Source organism: Falco naumanni, chromosome 10, assembly GCF_017639655.2.
Source record: "Falco naumanni isolate bFalNau1 chromosome 10, bFalNau1.pat, whole genome shotgun sequence".
Taxonomy (NCBI): Eukaryota; Metazoa; Chordata; class Aves; order Falconiformes; family Falconidae; genus Falco; species Falco naumanni.
In genome coordinates, this window is record NC_054063.1 from 9,848,402 (window position 1) to 9,875,812 (window position 27,411).

Genomic DNA, 27,411 nt, shown 5'->3' on the forward strand with positions numbered 1-27,411 from the left:
GGTTGGTACATAAAATACAGCCTGTGTAATGCTTTACAAAGTTGCCGAGCAGGAGGCTAATGAATACCTTCCGCAGCATTGAAAGTATGGTATTACTGCTCTTTGAGAGTAAAGATTTATTTTTAGTGGCATGGTGTAAGTTGTTTGCAGAAATTAATGGACACGTCTATGATGCACGTGTGATCAAATCACACATGAATATAGAATGTCTGTATGTGAATGGTGTGTGTGTAGATATTCTGTGAAATACTTGTAGATGTTCATTATGAACCTGGACCATGCCCAGACATGCACTTCACTGTGTCATCACTGATTTAAGGAGCGGAATCTTCAGATTGCTGGAAAGGAAAGCAGCAACCACAGTCAGCGGGCTCTGTGGGGATATCTACCAAACATTCCTCACACGTGAATCACAGTGTGCTGTGAAAGCCTATCTCTGCAACATGAATGAGGGGAGGCATGTTGCAAGAAGTCTATGGACTCCCTGATCATTGTGGTGGTGTACTCTGACAGCCCCACTTAGAGATAAGGAATTCCCAGAAATGCTGGCAGTCCAACCAAAATGCCAGTGCAGAGAGATTAGGCTACAATATACCTACCATGATTTTCCTTTGGGTCCGACTGGGGATTTTAAGTTTCTTGCATGTCATGCCAACTACCATTTTTAGTAGTGAAGCAGGCAAACAGAAGTTAGCAGGCTGAATCCTGACAGTGGTCCCCAGTGCTCACCTCTGTGGAGTCCCCTGGGGACCAGTCAATCAGCCCAGAGTAAAAATCTTTCTTGTTACAGCAGGATCACAAAATGAGCTAAGTGGATTTTTGCAGTTTAAGTTCTGTAAGCAGAGCCAGGATTGCTAGTAGGCATAACTTAAAAAAATATGACTTCAAGGCTTTATATGAAGTCGTGGCCATGTGCTCTGTAGCTGAGTCTGCAGCTCACAGTTCTTTGGCTTTGCAATCTGTCTGGCTTCTTGTGATCATCCCAATCTGCGTAGGAGATAAAATGCAATTGGGATCTGAAGTACTCGTGGTCTCTCTCTCTTTTTTTTCTTTTTTTTTAAAACTGAGAGTCTGCTGCCTCACCCAAAAAATGTTCATTTTTTTGCACACTATTTAAGAGCTGAATGGTGTATTTGTTGATTTTTGTGCTTGTAAACTCTTCGGCCACACTTAAGTTACTCATTACAATATACACAAGTTTTATACATACAGAACATTCCACTCCAACTAAATAACAATGATCCTGTGTCTTAACTGCTCTTGAAGAACATTGCCAAATATGGCTTTTAAAGTTTCTACAATGATACGATTTTAAGCTGGATGAATAAAACCAGTTGAACAATTTTCAAGAAGTTCAAACTACTATTTCAGAGTTGCCTTACTGTGGACATTATTTTCCCTTTAACTCTTTGTAGAAGGAAAAAAAACCCACCCCAAAATAAAATCAAAGTGCTGTAGAAAGACATGCACAAAATTGGGGCAGAAACCAACTTTTTCTGAAACTGTAGGAGTCTACCTGTATGTATGTTAAATCTGTATGAAACATATACTTTCTTCCATCATGGACTTAGAAAATGGGAAAGAATACTGTTCAGAACTGCTGTTTCTGCAGCTGGCATTTGCACAGTTCACCAGTATTAGAGAGAAACAGAAGTCTGTCCGAAGTAGGCAAAACTCTAGAAATCATACTCTGATTTTATTTTATTTTTTCCAAATATGTCTAGAAAAAGAGCACAGATTTGTGATCCTGGCAAAGTTTCTCTCTTATTTTCATCTTTTACTAATCAATGCAGAGTAGCATGTTCAGAATCTGTAATGATTGTTTCTTCAGGGAATGAAGCACAGCTGGACAACTGAAGATAAAAGGTTTAACACATGTTGTTCACCATGTTAGCAGTTTGAATGTCTCTCTGATTTTTTGAACATGCAGTATTTAATACAATGGCGAACAAGAATTCATCCATCTCGTTGCAGAGTGTACTCAATAGCCTTTTTAAGGCATATGTGAGTGTCTCTATAAACATTTATTTGAACCTCTCTGTGTGGAGCAATCCTTTACTTGCACTTGGTTTACTGGCAGTTTACCTGTGAAAATGATACAGATATGTGCATGTATGTATAAGTGAGGCTCCCACTGATGTTTGAGAGATTTATGTGTACATATCAGAGGGTAGGACCTGTCCTATGCTGCACACCTGAAATTCTGGCTCTCTCATGACTATAGATTTATGCTTGAGGAGAATAAAGATCACTGCACATGAAAACATCCCAGATTTACTCTTGAGGGAGGTGTTGATTCTCTAGAGCATGCAGATGTGGTGTTGTCTTCCCCCTCAAATGTGTATGCTGTTGTTTTTTTCAAAATGCATGCTTACACTTCAGAACTAAGGAAACTTTGTTTGAAGTGCTAATGTGTAATTATCAGCTGCCTTGGTAGCTGCCATTTCTCTCTGGAGTTTCAGGTGATGGTGTTGCGCATTGGAAGGGTGGCAGTGGCAAATTCCCAGTCACAGCTTTGGTCTTCTGAGCATCGTCTCTATTGTAGAGCCCACCTTGGGCACAGTTCCTGGGAGGGGGGCTTGTACAGTCTGAGCTACGGTTTCCAGGCTGAACTAAACAAAGTTAGCGTAAAGCAAGTAAATAAAATTGAGCGAAGAAGTTTTGAGTGCTGTGTGTATAAATACCTACGTGTGTGCATTTGTAGGTATATGCACATACAGATCCATATAAATTCCTGAAAAACAAATGAAGTTATCTTGAACTCTGTCCCTGTTGGCCTCTCTAGTTTTCCTTGTTCCTGGACTTGGCCTTTCAAAGCTTGTTTTAGAATAGATTAGGTTCCCTTCCAAAAACTCCTGTTGGGAAACTTACTGCAAGAGAATGACTCCAAAGTTATTAATGACCATGTTTCCAGGACTTGTGTAAAAGCACAGTGGCTCTTTTTGGTAGCGTTGTGTGCTGTCAGTCATGCCTGGGCTCGGTGGCATTGGTATCTCTGCTGTAGGGAGGGCTCCACAGGCTCCTCTGGTGGGGTGATGCTTTAGCTGAGGCAGCATTACAGAGAGCACATGGCTTATGGGGGGGGTGGCGGTGGAATTGGGGGGGAGGGCCAGGGTGTGAGTCAGCTGAGGTGAGGAGGAGGTCTGTGTCAGCGATGGGGGTAGAGGCTGGAGGTTTTGCGACTGACTCAGCACTGGCTCTGAGCCTCGTCTCCCTGTACTAACCACACTGGCGTACCTGCGAATGATAAAATGGGATGGTGTTTATCTGCCAAACCCTTCCTGCTCCTTTTCATGTTGTTTTCATTTCCCAAAGACTGTCAAATGCATGATTTGGGAGTTAAAACCTACTTCACCTGGTCTTCTTCCCACAGAGTTGAGAAAGGGACAGGTCTTCCTGGGCCATGCTAGGTGCTGCCACGTTATGTAGCCCTAGGGTAATCAGCAGGATGAGGAGTGGATACCAGCTCACTCTCCTTGTTATTAGGTAGAAGCTGGCTTCCTACCAGTCCTCAGTTGTTTACAAACATCCTAACCTGCAGTCTTGCTCCTCATGATGAGTGAGAAAGGTTGGGTCCTAGGTGTCTTCCTCTCCTCTCCACTTTCCTCTGTAGTGCTAAACAAATACTTGTCTCTTAATTAAGCAAATCATCCAGCATGTATAAACCTGCTGATACTGGGGCTAAATTTCCTCCTGAAGCACTGGTGTTTGTTGATGCTTCAGAGGCAACTTGGATTTGCAGCCACGTTTCTCCTGTGCTGTATATACTGGTACAGAAGCCAGTGAGTTTGTGTGTTCACATGTCATGACTGATTGTGTCCCTTGAGACAAATATTTGGGATTTTAAGAGAGTAATTGAATTGTAAGGTGAAAGAAGGGAATGCCAGTTGTGCTCCAACTCAAAAATATCCTTATTATAATGAAAACTTCAACCTGTTTGTTCTATAAAGAGTGAGTAACCAGATGGCACATCCCTTTTGCTGGATTTACTAATCTCTTCAAAATAATAATTGAAATGGGGAGATTTCCAAACTTGATAATCAGGGTTTATAACGAACACAGCAAGTTTGTCTTGGATATATCAGATAGCATTGCTAACTTGTTTATTATAATGAAAATACATTCCTGTGAAGGTCATAAAACTTGAAACTAGAAGTTGACTGCCATGTTTATAGGAAGTTTAGTGAATGAAAGGTGATGAGTTTTCTCAAAAAGACATTTAGTTTCTATTTTTTTATTTGTTGGGGTTTTTTTGCTTTCGTTTGTTTGTTGTTTTTTTTTTTAATCCAAACACACAGTGCTTTGATAGCAGAATCCAGAAGCTACTGAGCTGTTGGGGCTATTAAGGCCCATGTATTCTACTGATTTTTTAAGTGGCACCTACTTGCGTTTGGCATACTTGGAAGACAAGCTCTTTATTTTGATATCTATGCTTCTTTGCTTTTGCCTTTCAGAACAAGGCACCTAAAGCCTTGCACTGGATTTACATTGTAAATTTATTTTTAACAATTTTAATAAGTAACTTTTACAGAGTTATTTTTAAGTAGTAGAAAATATGGAACTAATGGGGAATGAGTGGTAAGGGAGATGTGTTTGAGACGAGGGGAGAGCAGCAAATCACCTATGAACATGCAGTGAAACCACAGTTGTTTAACACTGTCTATGCATTTGTTTCCCTAAGGAATTTCAGAGGAGGGGATGGGGAGAAGCTTGGGTGATGGCAGGACACACAGCAAACAGTTCTTTGAAAACAAAACAAAGTATTTGACTCATTGAGTTGTGTTTTAAACTGAGATTGGGCCAAATTGCGTCAGCAAAAGCAAATGTTTGGGATGTGATTTGGTAATTAAATCACTTTATTTTTATTATCCTATAGACATTTCCACAAACATTTTTCAGCTTTATCAGTCATGAAAAGCAATGAAGCCTGGCCACAGTAACGTAATCAGACAGCCTAAATAAGACTGTTTTAGGCACTTGGGAATTTAAAATTTTTTGGCTTGCAATATAACAGTAGTTTTACATCTGTGCTTTAACAGCCTTGTGCTGTTTTTCTGTGCCTTGCTTAATGGCTTTGCAAGTAGACAGAAGGGAACTGTCCCACCCTGACCTGTTTTCCTAGATATTTCATACAGACTCCCACAGGGAGTGATACCCAGTTACTTTCACAAAAAACACTACTATTGTCACCACAAGTGGCTTAATGAAGCTTGAATGAGACAAAAGGTTACGACAGGGCGTGTTCCAGTAACTGGTTTTGTAGTGCTTCTGGGTTTGGCTGTGTGAAGCAGCTGGGTGGTGGTGTGTCGGTCTGGCAGCCCACCGGTGGGTGTGGGGTGCTCCTGTGTGGGCCTCTATGCAGGCCGTGCCCCTGGTCTACTGGGGTCCAGCGCCTCTCCTGGCTTCAGAGAGACCCCAGCGATGCCAGATGTGGTTGTTAGGTGCTTGTTGTTAGCTACATTTCCAGCTTGGCTCTGGTAATGTTTGTGTACTGATAAGTGAGGAAATACATAACTTTTGCTATGAAGAAGTGATTAAACGCTTGGCTGCTAAAAAGCAGATTTCAGACAATAAGGCAATTTCCTGTCTCCTACAGTTCAGGTCTTTCCCAAGGTTCCCATGTCTGTCTTGAGAATGGGTTTGGGGGATGTGATTGCTCTCTTTCCTCTTTCTGTGAACAAATCTAATTCCACATTATTTTCTGGTTTAGGCATCTGTGCAGATAGTTTTTAATATCCTTTTGGTAGTTCTAAGAGATACTGTATAAGAAGGGAAAATACAAAATATTTTAGTAGAAGTTGCTTTTCTTAAGCAAACAACATATTTTCCATTTAATTTTCTTTCTAAAAAGCCTTAACAGTGATGGAGTTTGTAGTGAAAAAACAGTGTAACTGGGATCTGTTGTAAAGACAAAGCAGAAATTCTCTTTTCATGCCCTTGAAATTGGGTTAATTTGCTTTACTTTCTCTGCTACAATGTTTAAAGGTGGATTATTTTGTGTCAGTTGGTCCTCAAAATTCCCACATTCCCTAATATGTCTACATTTACAAAAAATCTGTTTCTTCCGTCTTAGACACCTGTTTGCCATTTCAGGTCTCTAGGATATTTGTGTCTTAAGCTGTCTGATGAGAAATGCTTATTGAAGAAAAATCTCAGTTTATACCATAATGTGACATTGTTACAGTTTTCTAATTCTTCAGTCTTTTAGTCTTTTCCTCAAGTCAGGGAATGTTGGTGAATTTAAACTGTTTTTTGAAACAATGCCTGATGAGGGTGGCACGATGAGACCTAAGTATTTCTGTGGCGAAAAAGCTTTTGCAAGTACAGCTGTTGTCCTGGAAGCTGGTCACGTTTTGCTTCAAATATTCCAAGAGTTTGGCAGGAACCTGAATGTGCCTTGGTTTTGTTCTGGGACCTGGGTGATGGCAGAGAGGACAGGCATTACTCAGCTAACAGAAGAAGAGTTACACTTCACATCTCATGTATTTCTAACGTGAACCTTCTGTAGAGATGTGAGACTTATGCTAAACCACTTGGGAGATGAAGGATGAAGTGGGGTAGCGGTGACATCTTGCAGTGATTGAGAATGCTACAGCCAGGTACAGGTCCTCCTTTAAAAGAAATTGGCCCAGAGTGTCTGAGGGAAGCAGAAGCTGCAATTCGGCCTTGACCTTCTTAGAGCCCTTGCTTTAATGAGCAAACTTGTGATTATGGATCACATTAAATTATGTCACCTGGGCAGCTGAAGAACTCTACTTGCAGTGATCCTAACAATAGTTTGCTGCCAGACTGAAGAAATGCATTAAGTGAGATTTCAGTGATACCTGTTGTAGACTGGTATTTGTCATGCTTATTAAAAATCTGGGAGCTGTATTGAGGAGGTGCAGGTGTAACCAAACTGGAATAAGCTGCAAGTGCTTTGAAACACAGGACTAGAATAAAAAAAAATAATATATATATCTTGAAAAGTGGAAAAAATGGTCTGAGATCAAGAGGATAAAATGTTCAAAAGCTACTAAAAATTATGACCCTTCTAATGGAGCGCAACACCCAGAGAAAATTGGGAATATGCTGTGGAAAATGATCTGGTGCTTATAATGGACCACACGCCGAGCCTGAGTCCATTGGGTGTAGTGCTGATGCAAGGGGACCTGATCCTGGGAGCCTGTCTAAGGAGGCCTGGGGTGTGTTGGTGGCTGGAGTGGTTTCCTTTTCATCTAGTTGGTGCAGGCGAAACCCCAGCTAAAATATTTTGCCCAGCTTGAAGCAGGTGTTAGAGACAAGAGGCAGATAAGCTAGAGCAAGTCCAGAGCAGAGCAGCAAGAATGGTCAGAGCTTTAGAGAATGTGACCTGTAGGAGAGGGTTAAATACCTTCACCTAATCTGTGTTAAAGACCTGAAGAGGCACACTGCATGGTTACTTGGAGAACAACCAGAGCTGTTATTCACTTCACCTTTTCTCTCTAATAGTCTGGCTAATACTGCTAGATCAGATTCTGATTAGTTTCTCAAAGGTTGCATTTTGCCTTGGACGTTTGCTGATCCTATTTCAGCCTTGAAGAACAGCTTGTGTTTCCCAGGGTCATGCTGTTTCTGCTTAAGAAACCAGCTCAGAGATACTGCCTTGCTTCTCTTGCATCACTCTGGATTTGTTCATTTGACTAAGATAGTAACTTGGAAGGAACCATGTGGTTGTGTCACACTGAATTAGTCTTGTGTTGCTTACTTCCACTGCCCCTTTGAATGAGTCACAAGAGTGGCTTTAAAACGACCTGTGCAACAGCAAATGCTCCTTTCTGAGTGGTGTCCACCTCCCCATCTCTGCCATCCTTGCTGGATTTACAGTTCAGATAAAACAACTGCCCCAGGGTGAATTGCAACTCGGATTATAAAACATTGCAAGAGACGGCAGTGAGCTTCCTGCCAAGGACTACACACCCAGATCATTAATAACAAGTTATGCTGATCAGCAAGTGCTCGGTGGCAGGCAAAGGCATTTCTCTCAGATTCCTACCCCCACCTCCCACCCACCCCCTTTTTCTCTAGTTTGTTTGGTTTTTATCAAGGTAGGAAATAATTGCGCATAGGGTAGGAAGGCCTTCCTGAGAGGTGAGGGCTGTTGGGACTGGTGGGTCAGCTTGCTTCCCACCTGGCTGGCCACAGGGCTGCAAGGGCTGGGCTGGCTGCTCTATCTCCTGCTTGGCCGTGGGCACCTGGAGTAGGAAGTTCGCTGCCTGTCAGCTCAGATACAGCCCTGACAGTGGCAGAACAAGCATAGCCAGTGCTGTTGAGGCAGGTGCCTCCATCTGAATTTCACCCTGGCTGGAATGTGAAAACAGAGCCATTAATACATGGCCATGTAAATAAACACTGATCTTCTATGTATGTTTATCTCCCTTCTGTTGCATTGGATGTTGGTGTAAAAGAGACTTTTACACTTCATGATGTGTAATTTGCTGCCAAAACTTATTTTTTCAACTGTCTGCCTGTCTCTTTGAAGCATGCTCCTTTTCATTTTTTCCTCACCTTTTTTATCTTTTATTTTCCCAGACTCTTTCCTTCAGTAATAACTGCTATTATGTACCTTCTTTGTTTTCAACCAAAAAGATTTTGGAAGTAAGAACTAGAGGTGCTGAAATCTAATTTTTGCTGTGCAATATGCTGCCAGTAGCTTGGTTTGTTGGTTCTTTAAGAGTGCTGTTAACTTTCCCTGCTACCAGAAATCTTTTTAAAACATGGTATGCTAAAGATATATTTTCTAATTTTAGTTGTTTGAACTGTTCAGGTCTATTTCGCTTGTTGACACCACTGGATGCCATATTGCTATGGGATGCAGGCTGGTCAATTCATAGTGTTTTCAAATGGTGAATAAAAATGTAAAAAGTAGAAGCATTGTCTACCCATGGTAAACTGGTATGTGTGAATGACCAGTTAAATAAATTGGGAAAAAAATAGGTTATCATGCTTTGGAGCTAAATTTGGCTTTACTAGTTAAGTGGTTGTGAATGCTAGCAATGGAAAGTGCAGTGGCTTTGAAGATTACTTGATGAACTGGAGGGAAATAGATCCCAGGAGCCCAGAATTGCTGCCAACTTTATACAGAATCACATTTTGAGCTCAGCTATAGCTGCCATACAATACTATACAGTCATTCTGCTTAGGAAAGTTAGAAATGGTGGGATTAAATGTTTCAGCTCTTCAAAAATGAACAAAAAATCTGGATTCTGACTCAGACCTGATGGCTAGTTCTTTATCAGCTCATTTACGCAGTAGTGGCTTCTAAAAGCCAAGTCTTCGTTGGGTGTTGGTTAATAATTCACCTAACATAAAAATGTATTTTATAATGTATTTTAAAATATTCTGTGAAATGACCTTGAAATAACTTGACTCACCACTTACTTTAAAAAGCCAGTTTCTAAGTGGAAGCTTACCTGACTTATTAGATAGCTGTAATTGTTGGGTTTTAGCTAAAAAATTTGGCTTCAGTGTAGTATTTAATCTCTGTAGACAGACCAGGCTGTAGCAACAGTGCTATTTGTCGGGGTTTTATAAATCATACTACCAACTTCTTTGTGTAGCACAGCCATGGTTGTTGGCCAACTTGCCCGCATGCCTTGAATGCCATAAAGCATGAGAATTCTCTTCCTCTGTGTCTGTAGACAAGTCCTCTACTGGCTGGTCGCTGTGTAACCCTGAAACCATGTAGAGAATTAACTATTTTCTTGCAATTGCAATCTCATGAGTGTCACTAATCACAAGACTCAAGGCTTAGTCTTTGCTGTGCTCGGAGGTGAGGCTCTTAGTGCCTTTGTTTCTTCATCTCTGTTCACCAGTTCTCTGTTTCTGGATGAATTATTTTGCTTCATGCATGCTTTTTTTAAGGTTTTTTGTTGGTTGTTTTTTTTTTGCTAAGTTTTAAAGGATAGCCTTAAAGCGTTATCTCAGTATGACAGGCATAAGTCTACAAAAACCAGACAAGGTACTTAAATGCTGCCAACCATATTCATGACCGGGATAGTCAGGCAACATTCTTTCTGCAAGGTTTATCTTGTTTTCTTTTTGATTGTTTGAGCAACTGGCCAAAAAAGAAAGAAAAGAAAGCAAACTCTTCTGGGTTTTGAGTGTGGGTTCTTTTTACCCCTGTTATGATTACAGTGAAAGACAGGTGAAAAACCAGCAAATATGCTCTTAATTCCAAAGGATGTTAGAGGAGATTATTTGAGGAGAGTTTTGGATTAAAGGGCTTGCCTTTATTTTTTCTGGTGGACAATCTGTTTATTAGAAATATTACATTTCTTGTTCAGATGATGTGCAGTTTTTATTCAGATAATTGTAACTGGTGCAGGGATACAGAAGGTTTCTAGAGATACTTTTCTGTATATGTCTATTATGTCTAAAAATTGCAATTTAAAAAAAAAAATTTTGTATGTTATTATAAAAGCTCTGAGATCAGGTCAACATATTTAAATATGACCAATGCCACCTGAGAGAGCTCTTTAGAAAAGTTCCAAAGTCCTGACAGCTTTGGTGTATCAACAAAGGAACTCTTGACCTTCTAGAGCACTGAATGCATACAGCCTCTCTTTGATGTGTTGCATAGCAGACTATAAATTTCAGATGACTTTCATACCATTGTTTTAACTTCAAACTATGGAAAGGTTTTTATACGCAAATCTAATATTAGTACATATATCCAGGAGACAGAGAGGATGGATGGACAAGTGTATCCAAATTCATCCAGGAAGAATGAAGGCAGTGTTTTTTTCCATGCAGAAGCTTATCTTCCAAAAGAGAGAAAAAAATCCCAGTAAAGATGAGCCAGATGAATGCAATAAATGTACTAATGTTTCACTTTTGGCATTTTGACCTAATAAAACAGGAGGGCAATAAAGATAGACCTTCTGATCTCTGGATTGTGCTGCATCCAGCTGTGAGTGCAGCAACTGCAGAGTGCAGTGCTGGGGTAAGAGCTCTGTCCAAAATCAGCCCAGATTAGGTAGCCTCAAATACATGTTACAGTCTTTTAAGAAGAAAAATAGCAACATCTCTGTTTTTGCCAGTTGCTGATATGGGCGCTTTTGGCAGGAGATGGCAAAACTGCACATTTCTGAGGTGCTCAGCTGGGTGTAGAAAGGGTGAAATACTGGTGGGATTGAAAGCAGAAGTGGACTTGGGTTGCGCTTCCTGCTCCGGGACAGGGTTTTGTGGCTGTGGTTGGTGGCAGTGAGGGGTGCATGAGCCTTGCTGTTCCCAGCTGCCTTTGAACTTCCCCGACAGTGATATTTGTGGTGTTCACGCTCCATAAATGTCCCTTCAGCGCGATCCAGCTAGCCTTAATAATATTGTAAGGTAAATTTTGGAACTATCTGTAGTGCATTTAAGTAGTGTTCACATAATGCTCTGGAGAGTTAGGACCTCTCATTAGAATACATTTGACTGAATATTGTGTTTGTCAAATGAAACATTTTTAACCTCTATAATTTTATAAGGAGTTCATAAAGCATAGTATAATAGAGGAAAATATGTTTTAAAGATTACTTAGTTTTTGTAGGGAAAGTTTAATTAGCTTACATAACTTCTCCTCCCCCTTCCTTTGATGGAAGAATTAATTTTCTTTTTTCCTTTTAATGGTTGTTTATAGTATAGATCTGTTAATCACAGAAATTTTGGGCATGTGTTTTGATATCTGACCTCTTTGTAAAAATGAAGAAAATAATTCTTAGTTTAGGTCGGCATTGTCCCTTTTCTATATATGTATGTAGTCGAATGGACACCTTCCAAATGACTGTCATGTTTAGCTGCTGTTATCACTTTTCTTGGCAGGGTCATCTTGTATTGCCTTTTAGTAAAACTAGTTGTATAGGTATGGCAGCGTTCAACAAGTCAGGCAACAGGCAACGAGTACAAGCATCTCGTGCAATGCAGGGCATATTACAGTCAAGAGTGCTATACTCGTGTAGCTCTAATGTGCCTGGTAACTGAGTTATTTTATAGTGACACATCCTTCTTCGTGCCAGTGGCTGAGAGCTGGTTTGTAGAAAAGGAGATGACAAGCACTTTGTACAGGGGTCTTCACCTAGAGAAGCAACAAGTACCTGAAAGGGTTGTTGAGTTGAGCGGAGCAACCATATATTGAAGTGCTTTGGTAGACCAGGACTGTAGCAAGATTGGTCTCACATCCCACATTGACAAACCTTGTCATGCCTATTGTGAGCTTAACCTTTTTTTTTTCTTTTCCATAATATTTTTTTTAAATAAAGCTTTAGCTCTTGCCATTTTTGATGTTGTCTGAAGTGGCATATAGAATTTTATTTTTCGGTGACTTCAATTATAATGTTTCAAACTTATATAAAAACTATATTGGCTATTGGGTGGATTCAGGGTACATTTGACTGCACTGTTGTATCCACCAGCTGTCAATGAATTTGTGATAAAATCTGAGACTACAAATGGGAGATAAACTGTAAGTTGTAAGTCAGGAATGTCCTACTGAGCGATCCTATTCTTGCCAGATGCGTTTTCAGGTGTAGTAGAGGGGATGAAGTGAAAAACATTGTGGTGGAGAGTGCTTCCCGCTGCAGCTTCTGGTAGCTGTCTGCCTTAGATGCTTATGCAGCTGTTTCTCTTTAGGGCCTTTCCAGAGAAACAGTTATTGCTGATCCAGAAAATGTATTGTTTCATTACATTTCGTGCCTGTCTCATGTTGCATCACATCTAGCTCTGTCACGAATAAACACTTGGAATGTTTATCCCAAATCCATGTAGGATGTAATCCTGTGGAGTCAGTCTAATGAATCCTTGGTGCGTCCCTGTCACTTTGGATGTTGCATAAAGGCCAGGGCTGGTGTGAAGTCCCAGATCTGGTGGCAGTGGAAACGAATGCAGCTGAGGCTCAGAGCAAATGATGGAAGAGAGTTTGCCATGGAAATGCAAAGCACTCTGTCCCTCTGTGTCAAGCAGGCTGTCTGGACACGGGCAGAGCCTCCTGTCACTGCATGGGGAGGCCCACAGCATGTGGGGAAAGCCACCTTTCAGTGGATGTTTCTAGCAGTATGATCCATTCCTATAGGTTTTAGTTTCCAGTTGGTGATTTGGGTAAATATTGCATATAAAGCTAAAAGAAGCTAAATAATTTAGGCAGATGGTTTTCACTATTTTTTTTCACTAGTATATGTGCACATTTCCACTGAAGAATAGAAGTGGTACTTCTGACTTGGTGTGCCAAAGGACAACAAAGTGTGTCTCTGTGTCTATCCAGTTGCTGTTGAGCTGGAGTCTAAAATTAATCTCCTGTCTTTCACCTTGGGAACAACTGAAAGGCAGAGAGAGATGAGAAAATCTTGAATTCCTGGATTGAGTGTAGCTTCTTTCTTCATCCCAAGAACTTATGGGGCGTGGATCATAATTGAACACACTTTTATGTTCCCAGACTAATTTAATGGTTGTGTACCTTGGGCAGGAGCACAAGGGATTTAGAGTTGGACAATACAGTGTAATGCACTGAGCTACAACAGGATTTGTCTATTATTAACTGTGCAAAGAGATGCTGTTTAGTTGCATCCCCCACCCACATGCTATTACCAACTGGTAGATTCCTTGACTGTGAGCATGTAAAATCTGAGAGCTAACGTGTTTTTTTTTACATTCTTCAAGATCAACGCGTAGATTCTGCCTTTCGGTTGTTGAAGTGGATGAGATTTTTCTGACTAGGTCATTGTGGAATGTTATTTTGTTTTTTGTTAAAGATAGTGCTGGTATTCTTGCTCTCTCCCTCCTTTCTCTTAAAACCTCAGTTGTTTCCGTAAGCTTACGGTACTGCATGAAAACCAATGGAGGCGTTCTGCAAATTCTCAGCTGTTAAACTGCATATGGTTTTTCCAGAATGGGATATAGGTGCCTGGATTGACAGGCTGCCGATTTAATAGTGGGGGGTGGGAGGGGTTGCAAGAGGCCTCTATGTCACGTCCCCCTCTCCCTTTCCTCCCCTACTATTTTTCAAGTCATATGTTTGTACATTATATACGGGAGATCATACTGAAAACCTGTGCCTGGCACAAAAGTTTTTCTGCTTTTAGAGAGGTTACTTGTGCTGCCATTTAGCTCAGCACTAAGTGCTCTTATTCAGCATAAAAACATTTTCTGGAGATTTTCAAGGCACTGCTGTTCTTAAATGCACTGATAGAAAGTGGCATCTCTTACAGTCAGATCGACCTTTGAGTGAATCAAGCTTATGAGACTTACCAAATGCTGCGTATGTTTATATTACTACAAGTGAAACTTTCTGATATCTTTTAATTGTACCGGGAAAAAAAACACATGAAGGTTCTGCTCTGTTTCAGTCTGAAGATAAATAATGCAGTGAGTAGTGTCCTTGATTATAGTGTGGCACAAGATTTATACAGAAACAAGTAATTATCTTTTAGGAAAAAGTACAGTACTTTTTAACAATACCGTAGGAATGTAGTATTTACTCAGCAGCTTAAGTAGACAACTTTTATAAAATATGCATGGGCTTATTAATGTTTTATTCTGAAGTACAAAAATTTCCATGCTTTACTTAATATTTATAATTTTAAACCAAAATAATCCTGAGTTTGTCACTAGGCAACTATTACTGGCCTGTAAACTGGCATTAGCCCTCTTCAATGGGAATTCTGTAAGTGGTATTCTAAAAATGCTCTTGCAGAAGTTCAGTTCAAACCAGCGTAAATTATGATAATTTACATCATAAGTGTGAAATTTTCATTGTTGCCTTTACTGTAATCAGTAATTAATATCATTCATATCCACAGTATTTGTAGGAAGAATAGGTGAATGTAGTTCACATAAAATTCTGAAGAAACGTACTTATGGTGACTGTTGCTTGTAGGAGTTTGTGTTAATGGGCAGTCTCTTCAGTGCTGCTGGTTACTGTGTAGCTGGAGTTTGGTGCAAGAAATTTGATGTATGTAACCCTACATGGTCCTGTTGCTGACAAGGTGATGAGTGCAGGCGTGCCCATGTGGGTCAAGCCGCTGTCTGGGTGTGTGCAGCATGATCGTGGTGCCCAGCTTTGCCCTCCTTGGCTGCGGGACTCGAGGGCACAGCACTGGGCTGCGGTGAGGGACAGGGATGGGGAGCAGCCCGGTCGGAGTCCTTGTCACAGCTCCCTTTCTCAGTGTGTGCATTCCCTCTTCTAGGGGATTTGTGCTCAACATTTTAAATATCTATAAGGTTTTTGGATGGAATATATCCAAAGATAAGTTATTTTCATAAAGGATAAAGGAGGAAACTTAGCATTTTAAAACCCTGTGCTTTAATCTGCCACATGAATGCAAAACTGTTGTTTTCTCCATCCTCATTTATTCTTTCTGTACTTCTGCTTGCTCCTGTCTTGTAACACAGGTGCTGTTCTTGGGGAGTGTATTAAATTTAATGAAGCTTCTCATTTGACAGGAACTATTTACATACATCTGCAGGCAGAAGATCAGCCCTTTATACTATGAGGTTTTGACTAAGAAAATTGCCTTCTCTCATTATGGCTATCTTGCACTGATGTGGTATACTGTCAGTAGTAAAACATCCAATGTGGTACTGTAATATCCAGTGGGATACTGATTTTCAGGCAGATCACAGAAGTCTAGTCATGATCTTATTCTTGGATAAGCTGCCCTGTAATCTATACAAGTCCTTCTCCCTTCATTTCCAGCCTGAACAAGAAATGCAAAAGCTCCTTGACAGTCCTCTTCAGCAACTGTTACTTTGAATAATTTGCGGAAGATGCTTTGAAAAGTCAAGTTACCCTTTACCTTTTTAGGAGATGATTTGGCATCATTAAAAGGCAGTTGAGCTGTGAATGGCCATGTGGATGTCAAGAGCTCTTGGCATTTGTCCAGCCCTGTTTGTTACATTTCAGGATGCTGGAGACTTCCCTACGTACTGTCAGTTGTTGTGATCGGTGTTAAATTGCAAGGAATTAATTTCAAAAGCAGGCCCTGATGAGCCAGGTAGCAGGAGGTGAAAATAGAAAGCCATTCAAGGTTTGTTCTAGGCTGACTGACTACAAGGTTTTTCCTGTGACTTTGCAAGTAGAGAGCTGGGGAGGAAGGGCAGGAACAAGGCAGTGGTATGCTTGCTTCGCTTACTTAATAAAGGTAGGAACACAAACACAGTAAGAATTGCCTTTGCAAGGGTTTTGTGCTGGTTTTGACCCCAAAAGTTTCAAAAAAGCTGACAAAGTGTCAAAAGTAAGCTCTACACCAGCAGGAAGTGTCCTTATTAAATCAAAGAACAAATAGCTCTGAGACATAGATAAGGGTGTTTATGGACAGTAAGCGTGTATGATGACAAATATACAACCATTTTCAGTGTCTCTGGGCAATTAGGAAGATATTTTGTCAGTGGTGGTGGGAGGAGGGGAAAGGGCATAATCCTCCTTAGAATGGTAACATACTGTGTTGCAGAGCACCAGGAGGAACTAACAGCGTTTTCTGTGTGGGTTTTATTACTTGGCAGGATCTACTATGACTAATCTCAAAAGACTGCTTTTTTTAAAAAAAAGTTGCCTGTATTTATATACATTACAGTTTGTTAGCCAAAAAAAACAACCCCACCTTATCAAACCATGTATGGTCTTTATTTGTAAAATATTTCTGCTTGCTAAACGTTGCTGGAAAACTGTGTAGCTGTGAAGGCAGTCACTTAGTTGTCAGAGCTCAGAGCTCCCATGTTAATCACAACAACCACGTGTAAGGAAAGAGCTGACCCAGACTCCACCAGTGATCCTCTTCAGTCGGGATAACATCTGCACTCCATTTTCTTCTTTTATATAATTACATCTGTTGAGGTTTTCTTAATACTTAGCATGCAGAGAGGAGAGTTCTTCTCAAATTATGAATTAAATATGTTCTTTTAAGAGGAATAAAGCCAAGTGGCTAATGCAACAGCCTAACTTTAACTTATTTAAGATCTCTGGTGAACAGAACACTTGCCTAAAGCAAAAGCACCTCACAGGAACTTTTCTTTCAGTGGGATTTCTTGGAATTATTTATTAAATTAAAATATTTTTTTTGCACTTTTACAGTTGGGTTGGACAAAAGTCATGGGCAAAAGTCAGCACCAGATAATTTTTGCTTAAGTTGTTAAATTTGAAAACAAATGACGAACAAACCAGAATAAATGACTCTATTTTATGAAATTGAAATGTAATGGGAACCAGACTCGTATCCAACGAGCCTCCAGATAGAGTCCGTTCTTGCTTTGAAACTGTAATCACTGTCTGGCTATGTGTGCGGGACGCACAGGAGCATGTCTGGAGTGTGAGATAATGGGTTTGGATTTGCAACGCGGCGCAGCTCAGCCTGGCAGCCAGAGCCCTCCCCTCGGCTCAGGCCACCTCGTTTCTCCCTGCCCCAGCCCGGTGCTTGAACCGATGGCATAGAGTTTGTGAATCTGTGTGGGGTTTTGGGGTCTCGGGGCCATGGGGGGTGCCTGGGGGAGGTGCAGAACAGCAATGTTGTCCAGCTATAAGACTGTTTCTAATTAGTTTTTAGTAAGCAGTCAGGAAAACATAAGCATTAGATATGTTTAGGTTTTAATGAGTTTGCTTCCTGGAAATCCTTTGCTCATTAGTCTGTGAAAACTTACAGCTGTCAACTAAAATTTGGGCGAGAATTCTCTGTAATAATTTCTGAAGCCATTCCCCTGAGGATACCCAAATTTAAATGTGATTGACCTGAAGGTGAGAATGTTGATCACTGGGTGACATGGAATAGGAAAGCTAAGTTTCCTGGCTCTGGTGAAGCAGGACAGGCCTGCTGACTGCTCTTGACATGCCCAGCTTTACAGCAGTAGGTAAACTAGGCTGCTATATTCAGGAAAAGCCCTTGCCTGAGAGAGAGAATAACTAATACTGTAAAGCTACTGGCTTATCATAGATTTGTCTAACACTGTGCACCGATTTCCCCTTTAAAAGAAAAAAAAGCCTACACCAAGACCACTTACTTCCTTTCCCCTCCCTTTTATGTAGCTGTAATCCTGCTTACTGCGAGTGCTTTTGAAACACCAAGTGTGAATTAGGTACAAGGAGATGCTCAAAAGTGTTTGGCTTTTTGCTGTTTCTTCTATTACAGCTTTTTGTCAGATGCTTTTATGTCTGCATGAAGCAGATGGTCCTCTTGTATAAATTGACTGAACACCACATGTGAAAAAATCTGAATGTTTATTGATTTAAGTAGATGAACACACTCTCAGTAGAGTAAGTCTGTCTGACTATCAGGTCGTACTAATAGAGTAAGTTGGAAACCGTGTGGAAGTCAAAACAAAACTCCATGTAAGACTCCTTCTTTTCTCTGCTAGTGTTTAATTATTGGAGGTGGCCCATGTGGCTTGCGGACTGCCATAGAACTTGCTTTCTTGGGAGCCAAAGTTGTTGTCGTGGAGAAGCGGGACACTTTTTCAAGAAACAATGTATTGCATCTCTGGCCTTTTACAATTCACGACCTCCGGGGACTGGGAGCAAAGAAATTTTATGGAAAATTCTGTGCAGGATCTATTGATCACATCAGTAAGTATCTCAAGGCATGAGCGCTGTTCAGGTAAGAGGTGTGCTGAGGTCAGAAGATCAGTGGAGACTTTATTTGGCATGCACAAGTGCATGCACACACACACACACAGATGAAGAAAAATGCTCTTATTTATCCAAAATGACAATTGAACAAATGACAGTCTTATGGAGCAGCTTTTTTCTTGGTCTGGTTTTGTTAAACAGTAAGTTTTTATTACAGAGTATGAAGGATATTGATATTGATTCTGGTATGTTGAAGGTAGACGCAACCCTTAATCTAATGAGAAAATGTACAAAAATGGGCTATTTTACAGGGCAATACGCTCTAAAATTTTCTATCCTAATATGGTCAATATATTGGTAACAGATCCTTTAAATATCATTAAGAAGGAGAACTCTAAAAAAATATTCTAAGAAACCCACTAAAATTAGTTTCATTACCTATGAGACTGTGCTGCAAGAGGAAAATGAGATGGAAGAGAACAACATCCTGTGGTGGCTGCTACATTTGCATTTGTCACACTATGAGAAATAATGCTGCATGCTTATGTTGACAACGAATATCAGTTCGGTGGCATGCCAGTAGCAGCTGTGATTACTTGCATATTAAATGCAACTTTGTTTCTTGTTGTCTACAGGTATTCGACAACTTCAACTTATCCTCTTCAAAGTTGCACTTATACTAGGAGTTGAAATCCATGTGAATCTAGAATTCATGAAAGTCCTGGAACCTCCTGAAGACCAAGAAAACCAAAGTATTGTTTATCATAAAGTAGTTCTGTTCACAGTAACTTCTTTTCGTGAAAAACATTATATGAAATCATTCAGGGTAGTTGAATTTTGGTGAAAGAAATGGGAGGGTTTGCCCTTCTTACTCAGCTAGGTTTGCTACGTGCAGTCATAAGGATGATAAGTATCATTGTGACAGAGCACTGATAATTCTTAAAATACGACCCAGTCTGAGATGTTGAGGTTTTACACTATGCCTTCTGGCATGCGTTTGAGGCTTTGTAGGGAGTCTGGTGTGGCTTTTTGGTATCTTCTTGCAAAAACAATTTTTGATTGATAATATAAATATTGAGGATGGATTAAGCTTTCTGGGCCTCATTTTGCATTCACATTTGATGTAACTCCCACTGGCACACAGAATCTTATCAGCCATCTTATGCAGGATTTTTAAACAAAATAGAGAAAGATTTGTCATTCTTTTTTTCTGTTTCTTTTTCTAAGATTAGTACTTAGGGTGTAGCAGCAGATAGAGTATTTTAAAATTTTACTGTGACTAAAATGCTGGGCTATCTCTTGAAAGGGTCATATAATGTCAGTAGGTTAAATATAGTTTTAAGTAGTTTAAGCATATCTAATTTTTATATGGACAAAAAAAAAACATTTTCACATAACCATCTTTGTGTTAATGCAAAGATCTCATTTAGCATTGTGTTAACGCAAAGATCTAATTGAGCTTTGTGAGTATGCTTCCATTTAATTTCTGTTTAGAAGACAATTGAAAGTATTGACGATGAAATGCTATGTTTCTTCTTTTAATACGTAGCCCTTCCTTGCTGTAACTGCATATATGTACTGTACTGATAAAGTAACTGTGGGGCTATTTCTATGAGAATGAAGTGCTTAAGTGTATTCTTGTGATATGGGTCTGAGTGGAAGCTTAGTGCATTAGGTGATCCAAATGAAGCCTTCCATTTCTTTTATTGTCAGTTTACAAGCCTGACACTCTATAATACAGCCTGAATGTAGCTTGGACTGCAGCAGAACTTCCCTCCATCAGACCAAGGCAGAATTCAGCTCTTTGAATGAGAAACGGACCATTTATCTTATTGCCCTTTCCTCAGACTCTGAAATCACATCTCCATTGTATGACTGAAGAATGAATAAATATTCTTCTTTGTGTTCTTAGAGATTGGTTGGAGGGCTGAATTTCTCCCCATGGATCACCCTTTGTCAGAGTATGAGTTTGATGTTATTATTGGTGCAGATGGCCGCAGGAACACGTTAGAAGGTAGGTGAATATCTGTTTTTATCCTTATTAATGGTCTTTAGAGTATATTGGAAGGCCTGAAAGTCAAAGGAGAACACAAAGCAATCTACCGAAGTCTGTGTGGGAACTATTTTTTCTGTGTTATCTTCTGCTTTTGTTGTGAATTTGTAGCTCAAAATAAAGACATTTAATATAATTACTGATATACTGCAGATACACTGTGTATCTGCGTTACCTATAAAATGCATCATGATGCCGTTGGGCTTGCTTCAAGGTTAAGTAATGCTATGACAATTTAACTTGAAGGAGGCTGACAAGATACATGTCAGGAATTGCATAGTCTTTGCTGTTGTGCCATAAATGTGCACTATTGTGTTTGAAATAATGACTAAAATGTGACTGGCAGGTATTTAATGAAGGCATCAGAGGTATTGCTCCTTTATAGAGGTGACTTAACTTTAGAACCAGTTAGTTTTGGATACCAAAAGATAGTAAGTAACTCCAAGGTGTGGGGGAAGAGGACAGGAATGCTTCATGAACTTGAGTCACTGTGGAGAATTCAGACCACCTGAGCTCGCTCTTAGCAAGACATTAGCTAAGCTGCTCCTGTACCACGTGAACAAACGTGTTAATTATATATTCCCCTTGTAGCTTTAATTATATCTGTGTTAGTTTCAGTTCACTAAGTACACCGTTTCCTTTTTTATTATTAGCTTCATAGTTTGTCTGTTTATTCTTGTATCTGCCAGCCACAATATGCTTAAAGTTAATTCCTTATAATGTTCTATTAGAAAATTCCTCATGCTATTTTCCACCTATCTCCCATAAAAGACTTTAAATAATCAGGTATCAGCAAAGCAAAATTATTCTTACCTCAGCTGCAGACTCTACTGGGAAGTTAACGGTTATTGTCGTACCAGGATCTAAGGGAATATTTGGTGCACTGAAGATTGTTTACATACAGAAGCTGGTGTTGTTGTATTAGATCTATCCCAATGAAGTAACAAGAGCATATCAAGAAGCACAGAGACAAAAATTCATAGGTGATTTACTTCTTAGAAAATACAGGTATTCTATGAAAGGTCATCTGTAATTGGCTAAAAATACTCTAAAGACCCTCTGTCCTGCTTCAGAATTTACTTAAAGAGAAGGCAAAGAGGGAAAAAAAAAAGTGTGATTGCAAGATTGTGGCTTAGCGGGCTTTTTTTTGTGTAAAGAGGAAGCTAGGGTGGAGCGAGAGAGCAAGTAACTTTGCAGTCAGTCTCACCTTGGAAGTAGAAACAGTTAAGCCCTTGAATATTTTTCAACCTCTAATGTCTTTGAAGAACCTCATTAGCTGGTAGTGTCTGCACCTAAGCACTGTTATAGGGGTTTCTATTTTTCAGATCTTTCTCTGCTGCTTTTGTCTGCTGATCTCTTGCATGTTTTTTTGTTTAACACCTATAGAACAAAATTCTTACTTGCTATTTAGCCTGTTAAAAATGTTTTCCTCCATTAAAATTGATCTGCTTTATTTCCAATCTGATATTCTTCAGTCATCATTTGTCCTTAACTTCTTTCCATGCTCAACAGCCTTCCATAGTTCCCCTCCAGAGTTTGTGGTTTTGTTGTTTTTTTTTTTTTTAATGAGACTTCATCTTGAATGCAGTACAGGTCCAGTTTTGCAGCTGGAACTGGGGAGAAATGACTCTTTGCATTGGAGGAATGATGGAATCTGCTGACGGTGTGGTGTTTGAAATGTAATACTGAGCTGCCTTGAGCTGACCCTCCCTGAAAGTCCATCATGAAGTTTCCAGTGTTCTTAATGTTTTACTTTGCTTGACAGGTTTCAGGAGGAAGGAGTTTCGTGGAAAGCTGGCTATAGCTATCACTGCCAATTTTATAAACAGAAATACAACTGCAGAAGCCAAGGTAGAAGAAATTAGTGGTGTTGCTTTCATCTTCAATCAGAAGTTCTTCCAGGATCTTAAAGAAGAAACGGGTGGGTGCATCCTCATTTTTTTTTCCACAACCAAATATAAGAGGTAGTAGAGGAACTCTTTATGTGCTAGACCACCTTCCTATTCCTATTAACATTGATTTAAACATACTGTATAAAAAACCCAAGTGATTAAATGCTGTTGATGTCAAGAGTCTTGCAGATGGAGGTGTCCATTTATGGTACAGTGGGATTATTATTTTTTTTAGCTTGGACACTGCCACATCATGACTTGTTATAATGTTTAAATTTTTCCTAACTGTAAAAATGTCTGCTATGTTGAACTAGTTTAGAAGTGTTCTCAGTGCCCAGAGATTTCCCTTAAGACATGGTTTGTTTTGTTTGTATCCATTCACATACTGAATAGCTTACACTCTGTGAAAAAGGCTCTGCCCTTCTGGGAGGAGTTTATTCTTGCTTTTTGATATGTACATCTGATAAACTGAAAAGAACTAGACAGGAAATCTGCCTCAAATACTTAAAATATAAAATGTGAAATACATTTTTATGGAAAGAGGTTTCAGAATAGTTGCATCCACTCTCAGTACAAGCAATTCCGTTCTTGATTTACAGCTGAGTTTCTTTTATTTTTTAACTTATTATTATAATATCAACCACAACTCCTGGTTAGAGTCAATGCCAGAGCCCTAGCAACCTAAAAAGCACTTTGTTCCCTTGGCTCCCCTTTTCTACCTTGGAAGATTAAGGCTGTCCTTAACTAGCTGTTCCTTAAAAGGGTGCTAAATAACTTTAAATTATGCTGAGGCAAACTCTTGTGGGGTAACGCCAGTCTCTTCTTTTGTTTGGTTTTATAGCATATTGTCCACTAATGCTTCATCCCAGCTGGGAAAGTGAATTTATACCAAGAAGAAAATGCACCTGTGGGGATCAATCACATGTTGTTAGTAAATGATACAGACAATGGGCTGTACTTAGTAACAAATGTATTATCTCTTTTCAGGAATTGACCTGGAGAATATTGTTTACTATAAAGATAGCACTCATTATTTTGTGATGACAGCAAAAAAGCAGAGTCTTCTGGACAAAGGAGTGATTATTAATGTATGTAAAAATGCTGGCTAAAACCCCATTTTATTTACTTGGCACAGAATAAGTGTGAACATCTGCATAAATGTTGTTGCATGTTATAGAGGGTGTTTATAGACTTACTAGATCACTTCATTAAGGCTCAGATCACTTAGATCTTATTCTGAGGGGTTTTTTTGTTGTTTTGGCTTTTTCTCCAGTCAGCACCAAGTTTCTGCAGAGAACCGAAAGCAATACTTCCTAAATTTGTGGTTATGAAACTGGCTGAAATGGGATCTTGACTCGCCTTAGCAGTACATGGTGTGGTCATTACACCAGAAAATAAAAACATCATTTATCCAAAGTTGAACTTAGCACAGCCGTGTCCAGTTTTATCAGGCAAATAAGGAAGCATTAAAACCTACCTTAAACTGAATTGCAAATTCTCTAAAGTGGGTGAAACATGGTAGAAGTAGGCTATAAACATGGTGGCCTGAACTTTAAAGGTACTTGGGACTTTGAGGCATTTTTTTAATTAGTATTACTTTGTTTTCTTTGATTTTTTTGGTTTTTTCCTCCTTCTGCAAGGTGTAGGGGTATTATTTTTTTTTTGTTTGTTTCTAGAAAGTATTTTGGCACTGTTTTAAATTTCTCTTCCTGGAAACCCAAGAGAGGTCAGGTTTTCTGTATGAAGTAAGGCAGTGCCAAAACAGTCAAGTATAATTTCCCTAAGGAAGTACTTTTGAGGAGCTATTAGATGGCTTTTTGGCTTTCTGATGGGACCACTAAGCTCAGTGCCACAGTTTGCTGCCCTTTTGGAGGATGGGCTCCCAGGGCAGAGCAGCTGGACTTGAGGAGCTGGTGTTTGTAGGTGGGGGCAGTCCCAAGAAGTGGGTGAGCAGTTTGGAGAAAAGCAGCTGCAGCTGTGGCCTGTTGGAGCTGTTTTTCTGACCTGCTTATGTCTGAGTGGAATAAAAGTTTAAAACAGCTGGGCTAACAGCATTTCTGTGGAAACATCCCTGTGATTAGGGGTCTCATCCATGATTAAGCTGTAAATAGATACTGCATTTTCACTGGCTTTAAGTAGGGTGACCTGTAAAGGCAGGGTTCTTCACCACACTGGCCAAAAAAAGCCCAAACCAGAACAACAGAAAAGCTTCTATGACCCCAGTTTGAGTGTGTTGTTATTGAGATGTTGAGTTAAACCTTCAGGCTGAGACCTGCATGTTGTATCATCAGTATGTTGGTATTTGTGCTCTCGTGTGGTTTCAGATGTGGGGTCCACACATACAAAAAATCATTACAGTGATGCTGATAACATCTTTTGATGGGAGGGAAGTAATGTTATGCAAATAACACATAACTGAGGAACTGGGAGGCACTATAATACTCTATTGTAAATAAAGCTGCTTATTTAGTGTTGGCATAGAGAGTTCCTGTTTTGGGATGGTACAGTAATCTACATTTGTGTATTAACTTTTTGGAGGAGGTGACAAGTCTCATGTGGTTCATTATGCTGTGAGATATGTGGTTGCCACTCATGCTATGGAACTGCAACCTTCCAATCCAGAGAGGATAGTTGGCATATATAATCCTACATGCTTCTCTCCTTGCAGGACTATATTGATACTGAGTTTCTCCTCTGTGGGGAAAACGTGAACCAGAGCAATTTGCTGTCCTACGCCAGAGAAGCTGCTGACTTTGCCACCAATTACCAACTGCCTTCCTTGGATTTTGCAATTAACCACTATGGGCAACCAGACGTAGCAATGTTTGATTTCACTTCCATGTATGCATCTGAAAATGCTGCACTAGTGAGAGAGAGGCACAGACATCAGCTCCTGGTGGCACTTGTTGGAGATAGTTTGCTTGAGGTATATCTTGGAATGTCTTTCAAGTAGTCTGTCTTTATTTTTTTCTTAATCCAGACGTTCAGTCTACCCACCAAAACAAACCATCCTCTCTTAAATGTCCTGAAACAATGGTACCCTCTTTAGAATATTTTTTTTTTCCCTCTCTCTCCTTTTTTTTGGTGTGTGCCATAGTTCATGTCATAACTAGTGCTTGGCTGGCAGTCTCTGGCTGAGATCCTGTTTTGCTTGATGCAAGTTGTATTTCTGTCTGAAAACTGAGCTGTGTCCTCAGCTTGGGTGCATGGCATAATTTTTCCATTATAGAGAAAAGCTTGGTCCACATTTTTATTGCAGTCTCTTTGCCTTAATATTTTCTCTTTCTGAAGTGAAAAATGTATGTGGCAACAAATTTGGTAGGGTTGTTGTTTGTTTTTTTTTTAACCTCACACTGACAGCCTGAAGTGTTTGAAAAGATCAATCCAAAGCAAAATTAGGAGATGAGAGAAAGGCATCTTTTGTCCCTTTTTTTGCTTGACAAATTCTTGAGTATTGAGTCTTTTTTTTTTCCTCAGATTTTAACTTTTGAGGTTAAGAAATTTACTTTCAAATGTAGAAGTTTAAAAAGAGAAAAAGTGAAACCAGTCTTTTTCATTACCTAAGAGCTGGAGGACAGAAACGTCTGAAAACTGCTAGAGTTGACTGTGTTTTTTAACTCTTTCTGGGCTACTTTAAGTCAGTATGGAACTCTGGACTCCACATTCACATTGCAAGTTACTTTTGTAATAAGACCTTAAGAAATACAAGGAATTACAATGTAAATGCTTCTTACAGCCCTTCTGGCCAATGGGTACTGGCTGTGCAAGAGGCTTCTTAGCTGCTTTTGATACTGCATGGATGGTGCGGAGCTGGGCTCAAGGAAAACCCCCGTTAGAAATTCTTGCTGAACGGTGAGTGCTGCTTTTGTCTTCTCCATAGTTTCTAGTTGCTTTAAAGCCAAATCCTGAAACAAGTCTAAATAAATACTTTAGCACTAACAGCTTTCATAGTTGATATCTGATTTTTAACACTGCATTTTAGCTTAGTAAATGATGATGCCCTCATCATTGAGACTGATAAATGTGTAGCAAAGGAGAATTGCTATAATGCTGCATCTTAAGCTTCTGTATGTAACTCTCTTTGACCAGAGCAAAAAATCTGTTGTTAAATACACTAGCAATCCTGGTGTCACCATAGTCTAATGGTTGAAGTTGCTGACTTTGGTCCTGATGGCAATTACCCCTGCTCTGCTACAGCTGCCCAGACTGTTTCGGGGCAGATATATAATAGAAATAGTCATGGTTGTGGTAATGCAAGTAGAAGGATTACTCAGTACAGGGCTTTCAGAAGTTTTAGGATAGAAGCCTGTGGTATGACTCAAACACAGCATATTCCCAAATGGAAAATTGAACAACATAATAAAAAAGGCTGTGGTGGTTATAGGAATTGCAGAATGACAGGATTTAGTGCTGTTATGTGGTAAAGAAGTTACTCTTTGGGTGGATGTTAAAGCAAAACCAGATGACTGAATGATGTAACCTCCTTTTTTTTTTTTTCTTTTTTTTTTTTTTCCTTCTTCACCCCCTTCTTTTTCTTGCTCACTTCCTGCCTCAGGAAAGTAAGGACATAAGTTCTAAGAGTCAGTCTTTTTGTTGTCCTTTTTCTGTCTGGCATCCTCCTTTTGCTGAGTGGCGATAAGAAATGGGGTGGCTGCATTATGCATTTACTGCATAACACTTGTCCTGGCAGAATCAAAATAAGGTGGAGGCAGCTGCAAAATCCTCCAAACTCTTTATATAATAAATATTTACTTTAATCAATCTCTCTTGTATGTTTTTTTTTCTCTATAAGAGAGAGCATTTATCGACTCTTGCCTCAGACTACCCCTGAAAATATTAACAAGAATTTTGACCAGTATACAATTGACCCAGGAACAAGATATCCAAACTTGAACTCAAGCTGTGTTCGACCTCACCAG

At 39.7% G+C, this 27,411-nt stretch overlaps 1 protein-coding gene across 3 annotated transcripts in view; it reads left to right on the plus strand.

Moving 5' to 3' along the window:
* The window catches only part of MICAL2 (microtubule associated monooxygenase, calponin and LIM domain containing 2), a 132,776-nt gene that overhangs the window by 25,973 nt on the left and 79,392 nt on the right, over window positions 1-27,411 (plus strand). For all 3 annotated transcript variants that reach the window (XM_040608554.1, XM_040608552.1, XM_040608553.1), the window contains exons 3-10: window positions 18,337-18,544; window positions 19,183-19,299; window positions 20,460-20,561; window positions 22,366-22,521; window positions 23,480-23,580; window positions 25,161-25,418; window positions 26,229-26,344; window positions 27,285-27,411. In XM_040608554.1, the coding sequence (XP_040464488.1) occupies window positions 18,337-18,544; window positions 19,183-19,299; window positions 20,460-20,561; window positions 22,366-22,521; window positions 23,480-23,580; window positions 25,161-25,418; window positions 26,229-26,344; window positions 27,285-27,411 (1,185 nt within the window). The remainder of the gene's footprint in view (window positions 1-18,336; window positions 18,545-19,182; window positions 19,300-20,459; window positions 20,562-22,365; window positions 22,522-23,479; window positions 23,581-25,160; window positions 25,419-26,228; window positions 26,345-27,284) is intronic.